The 6,154-nt window shown below is 40.9% G+C and overlaps 1 protein-coding gene across 9 annotated transcripts in view; it reads right to left on the bottom strand.

Moving 5' to 3' along the window:
* Positions 1-6,154, bottom strand: part of ACSL3 (acyl-CoA synthetase long chain family member 3) — a 74,093-nt gene that overhangs the window by 6,511 nt on the left and 61,428 nt on the right. For all 9 annotated transcript variants that reach the window (XM_023731340.1, XM_023731342.1, XM_023731338.1 and 6 more), the window contains 3 exons: positions 3,041-3,115; positions 1,801-1,992; positions 171-285 (listed from right to left, as the gene is read on the bottom strand). In XM_023731340.1, coding sequence (XP_023587108.1) covers positions 171-285; positions 1,801-1,992; positions 3,041-3,115 — 382 coding nt within the window. The remainder of the gene's footprint in view (positions 1-170; positions 286-1,800; positions 1,993-3,040; positions 3,116-6,154) is intronic.

Here is a 6,154-nt window from a genome sequence, read left to right as displayed (position 1 = left end):
GTTCCTAAGGCTGTAATCTTACGGAAGCAGACTGCCACGTCTTTCTCCCACACAGTGGCTGTCTGGGTTTGAACCGCCAACCTTTTTTGGTTGGCAGCCGAGTGCTTTAACCACTGCACCACCAGGGCTCTTCTGTTTTAGCACAAGTAGCATGAATTCCACTTGCTTACCTGTTTGCATATGCACAAATGTTATCTATTAGTGGGAGATTCTTCAAAGCTGCTTCTACTTTCCCAAGAGAAACATACTCTCCTGCCTGAAGTTTCACAAGGTCCTTTTTACGATCTGTGGAAAGCAAACAAAAGTGGGGGGGGGGGGGCAAGACGAACAAATAATACCTTCAATACATACAAATATTGGCCATTCCCTAAATAATATGTTACCAAATTAAGTTCATTATAATGGTTATGACAAAATTAAATGTACAGAATAAAACTAGACCCTAAGTTTTGTACTATCAAATACATTCTCTTTTAAAGAAAAACAATTGCTTCCACTTAAACAGACCACATCATCAGGGCTTCAGGTATGCTCTGCTTCATATACATTAATATAACAGTCAAATGAATACAATACTCAATGCCATTTGAAGGCTCATATTTTATCTGAAGAGCTGCATGATGCAAAAACCTATTATTTCAATAGCACCAAGTGTTAAGACTCTCTAACCTATGGATTCAGAAAGACTTCCTAGGAGTGAGGTTTGAGCTGAGTCTTAAGAGTGAGAGGTAGACAACCAAGTGGAACGACACTGGCAGAGGTCTAGAAGTGTGTCAACTTGAAATACATGAAGCATGAAGAAGGAGGATGGAAAACAGCTGGAGGTGAAGGTGGAGAGGTGAACAAGGGTCATATAATGGAGGCACTCTGAACTGAACTTCTAGGAGCCACTAAAAGGCTTTTCGCCAAGAAAATGTCCTGGTGAGATCAGTGTTTAGTATCCACACGTGGCAACGACAAGGTATGTTGAAGTGGGGCAAGCATGGCAACAGGGAGGAATGTACTGCAACAGTCTAGGTGACAGAGCTGAAGGCCAGACCTACAATCACAGTAACAGGGCCAGAGAAAGAAAAGAGATTTTGAGGCCTATTTTATACCATCAATCAGGAGGAGATGGATTAGATATGGGGAGCTGACAGAAGAGATGGCTCTCTCATCCCCTGGTGGCACAGTGCTTAAGAGCTCTCAGCTTCTAACCAAAAGGCCGGCAGTTCAAATCCACCAGCTGCTCCTTGGAAACCCTATGCAGCAGTTGGACTCTGTCCTATAGGGTTGCTATGACTTGCAATCAACTCGACGGCACTGAGTTTGGGTTTTGCGACTGAAATGCCGTTAAATGAGAAAAGAACCTAAGGGGAGAAGCAGGGGGAGGTATTTTTTCGCCCCCTACAGGTGACAGTGCTTAAGCTGATAGGCCGGTCTCACAGAAAGGCCCCAGTTCAGACATGCGAAGACCTGGCCCAATAACCAGGTCGTTCCACAAAATGAATAATCCCGACATGGGCAGGAAAGAATTTAACTCTTTAAGAACTATCTAAAATCAACATGACAGCACCCAACAACAACAGTAATTAAAAACACCAGTGCTGATGGACCATTTTTGAGACCTCATAATATGGTCAAGCCTTATAAATGCCATACAGTCCCTATTAAAAATTTGTATATCCAGAGATGATAGATAGCCCATACCAACATTACATATAGTTTTACATTATTAAACAGCTTCTCTCTATATATAGTATCAACTTTATAAAACCGTTTCAGAAACATTTACATTCAAAACAGTACTAGCTGGCTCACCAATAATCTTTAAACAACCATCAGGGTCAAACTCTCCAATATCTCCAGTACAGAGCCATCTCTGTCCGTTTTCATCTTCAAAGAAATCGATTTTTGTTTTCGCTTCATTTTTGTAGTATCCCATTGTCACATTTTGGCCACCAATAAGAATTTCACCCCTTGGGTGTGGTTTATCAGTATTAAAGTATCCACCTAAACCACATAAAATAATTTAGAGTTAATTCAGTATTTTCATCCCTATACACAACATCTGAAAATTTGAAGCTATCCATTTCTAAAGAAGAACATCTTATTTTAATACAAATAGAATTCCCCAAAGGGAAGCAAGGCAGACACGCTGAATGAACAAAGCTTACAAAGGTACAAAATTTCAATCACTTAACAATAAGTATAAAAAGCACCACTCCAAGAAAAAAAAATTACACTAAAACATCTAACATCCTCCATCTATAGTGTAATTACAAATACTACACAAGCAATTTTTTGAAAAGACTCTGTAGCAATTTTTAGATATTACACTAATTGATACAAGTATTAAGTCATGCATGTAAATAGGAGAAATATAAATCTCTGTATAAAATCAAACTCTTACATATTTAGAAGATTTACTCTTTACAGATAACTTCAGAATGACTCAAAGCTAAAATATGTTGAACATTGTTCACTAATTCTGCTAAAAGTCAGCTGAAAAATGATATACAAGCCTTAACATCTTTATCTTTACTTTGTGTACAAGAAAATATATCCCGTAATTTGTACACGCTAAGAACAGGAGCCAATAAATTTTTTAAAAAGTGGTGTATATTTAAATGGTAAAGCAACAGGCTTTTATGGAATTTTAGTGAATTCTCTTCTGACAATTCTGGGTTGAAATCCCCATGAGAAAGAAAAAGGAAAACGTCAAAATTCTCAGTTACATAGAATAAATTTTATGATTCTGCTTCTAAAAAAATAATTTATTGCCATTATTCATTTAGGACATTTTGTTTTTTCCCTAATTCTTACTTCCATTTTTGTAATAAAATGAAAACATTAATTCTTTCAAACTACCTTTGAAAAAAGCAAAATAAATGCATTCATATAGCCCTAGATAAAACATCTCTACAATAAAGGACAAGAATAAGTACCTGTGGGTGATTTAACATTCTGAACAAAGAGAAGGAAGGAAATGATGCATAACTCTAGATTTCAAAGTTTAATACTATACAAATTAGTGTCTTGGGGTTAAAATCATTATTACCTTCTTCCCAGTTCTTTAACTTGATTTCACAGCAAACTAATGGTGCTCCCACTCTGCCGGTATTATAGTCCCACACTAAAATGCAAACGTAAAAAATAAAAAGTATTTGAAAACAGTAGTTAATAAATTGCTTCATTTTCCTAAATTACCCAGAATGATGACTTATCCCAAAGCTTAAATATTCCCAGAGAACCCTTAAATGCAAACCCCACAAACTGGTACACAGGCTATGTGACTTGTACAGAGGCTCTCTTTGGCCCATACTGAGTTTTTCTTAAACCTGAATTAGCTACTGCCATTTTAAGAAATTTTACATACAAGTCTGGCATCTCCAGTGACGACAGGCCTACATTGCCAGCACCGCAACAACGGACGCTCCCCCTCCCCGCCCCTTACGTGGGCATGTGGCTTCATTTCCCTCCCACATTCTTCCATCCGGCCCACTTCACCCATTCAAGCAGCCGTGTGGGTTGTGAGTTTGTAACTCCCATCTTAAAGGAAAATGAGCACAATGGTTCACACCTCTTCCACTTTCTTATTAGACCTGACAGCTTTGCAGTACAAATCATCTCCCATCTTCCCCCAGGTATCATTATTTCAAAGAGAGGCCTGTGCAGCCTCCCTCACATCAGCTTCTGCTTTCACACTCCACTTAAAATCATACAATAAGACCAGGCTGGAGATTAAGATTTTTAACTTTCAAAGAACTGGGAAAAGAACCTACATCTATTATAAATTATGAATTACTAATCAAAGATGGTTCAAATATCAAAAATAAAAGGCAGATATCTAATAGTTTACGGTTTTATTTACAAGTTAAGCTGTAACCAATTGACACATAATTTTTTTAAAAAGACATAAGACAGACTTCCGGCAACATGGCACTCTAGGCAGAAGCACCATGCCGTCCCTCCACAGCAAAGATTGAAAAACTAAGCCGAACAGATAAAACAGCAATCCTGAAACCCTAAAACATCAAATGAAGAGATAAAGAACTCAGCCAAGCACCAGTGGACTGAGAAAACTGACAGAGAACGGACAGCGAGGAGAGATTCTTGCAGAGGTCCCCTATCACTAACGCAGTGCGGATCCACCATCTTGGACTCCTATCAAAGACCAGCAAATAAGGGGTATGAGAAAGCAGCTTCACAGAGCTTCCAGCGGAAGACAGAACAACTGGTAATTTGCAATATACGCTTTCCCACCCCCACCCTTCCTCAGCCTCCTCTGGCTTCCCGCGGCCACAGTCTCTTGTCCAGGAAGCACTGGCTGCTTGGATTCCACCCATCCATTCTGGCCGGCTCTCTGAGTGCCATTTGTTGGCTGCTGGTATTGCTTTTTTCCTGCTTCTTTTGATTTCTTCCTTACCTCTCACCACCTCCCCCTCCTTTCGCTCAAATACCTGGCTCTCTGCGCGCCATCTCTGCTTCTTCCTGAGGGGCTGCGGAGCTCCAGGAATTTGCAATATATGCTTTCCCACCCCACACCCTTCTTTCAGCACCACCTGGCTTCCTCTGCTTCCCGCGGCCACAGTCTCTTGTCTGGGAAGCACCAGCCGCTTGGATTCCAACCGCCCGCACTCGGTGGCTCACTGAGTGCCATTTGTTGCTTTTACTTCACTTCTTTTGATTTCTTCCTTACCTCTCACCACCATCCCCTCCTTTCACTCAAATACCTGGCTCCGTGCGCCATCTTCGCTTCTTCCTGAGGGGCTGAGGAGCTCCATTCCAGTGTGGAGCTGCTTCCCGGTCTCAGCTGCCGAACTAGTGGAATCTTGGGGCTTTTGTTGGTTTGATTTTTTTGGGTTGTTTGTTAGTTTTTCCTTTTCTTGAGATGGGATCCCGTTCTGGCCGGGCGGTGCTGCGTAGCTTGGAGCCTACCCCCTCGGCTTGTGCAGATGTGCAGAGGATCCCTGAGGGCATTTCTTTTTTCGTGGGGTTTGCTTTTTTGGAGGGGTTTTTCTTGTTTTTTTTTCTTTTTTTCTTTCCCCCCTTTTTCCCTTTCTTCATTATTCAGTTTCTTGTCTCTCTATACCTCTCTTCTCTTTCTGCTCCCTGAATACCTGGCACTGAATACCTCTATGCCTTCTAGCCAGGCTGTACTGCAACACCTGAGAACAACCTCCCCAGACCTCATAGCTGCACCTGTGGGATCCCTGGGAACTTTGCTGTTCTTTTTCCTTTCTGATTTTTATTTATTCATTGTTTTCTTTTTTTTTTTCCTTTTCTGTCTTCTTCCCCTTTATGTTTCTCTCCATTTCATAGTCTCTCATCTATCAAATCTAACAGCAAGCTCCCCTAGCACTCTTTTTTGGTTGTCTGTATGTTTCTGGCTCCTGTTCCTCTGTCCTCTCTCCTGTATCCATCTTAGCTCCACATATAACAATTTCCCCACTGCATCCTGCCTATCTGCACCGTGCGCTTAACATCACACCACCAAGCAGCACAGGCATGGCCTACTGCAACCTGCCCTGCAGTGATTACCGACCCGCCGTGGTAGCTGTAGTAAGTGCCACAAACAACCCGTCCCAGTAACTCCTCTTCAGCTACACCTGCCCTTCGGTACCATATCTGAGCAACTGACCCTGCCAATTGGAGAAGGAGGTGAACAGTATCGTGCCCACAGATGAGCAAACAACAAAGAACACATAACCTGCCTGCTCCGACATAGCCAAATAAAACAAAAAAGGATGAAACAAACAAATCTACAATCAATAAACAAGAAAAATAACTACTCAATGCCCCAAAGACAGCAGACAATACCAAAACATTTACAAAAACAGGACAGGATGGTTCCAGTAGGCATCCAAAATAAAACACCAGATGACTTTCCAGTGGAAGAAAACGCACTAGAACTACCTGATAGGGAACTCAAATCTCTAATACTCAGAATTCTCCACGAGCTGAAGCAAAAAGCAGACAAAAATGAGGAAAAAATAGACAAAATCATGGAAAATACAGACAAAAAACTGGAAGAATTCAGGAAAAAAATGCAGGAATAAAATGCCAAAATAAATTCACAACTAGAAATTATAAAGACAACAATTAGAAATCCAAAAGATAAACAACAAGATTTCAGAAATGGACGGTGTCACAGAAGGGCTGAGAAGCAGAT

Source organism: Trichechus manatus, unplaced genomic scaffold (genome assembly GCF_000243295.1).
Source record: "Trichechus manatus latirostris isolate Lorelei unplaced genomic scaffold, TriManLat1.0 scaffold00041, whole genome shotgun sequence".
NCBI classification, from domain to species: Eukaryota; Metazoa; Chordata; class Mammalia; order Sirenia; family Trichechidae; genus Trichechus; species Trichechus manatus.
This window is presented reverse-complemented; position numbering and strand designations above follow the sequence as displayed.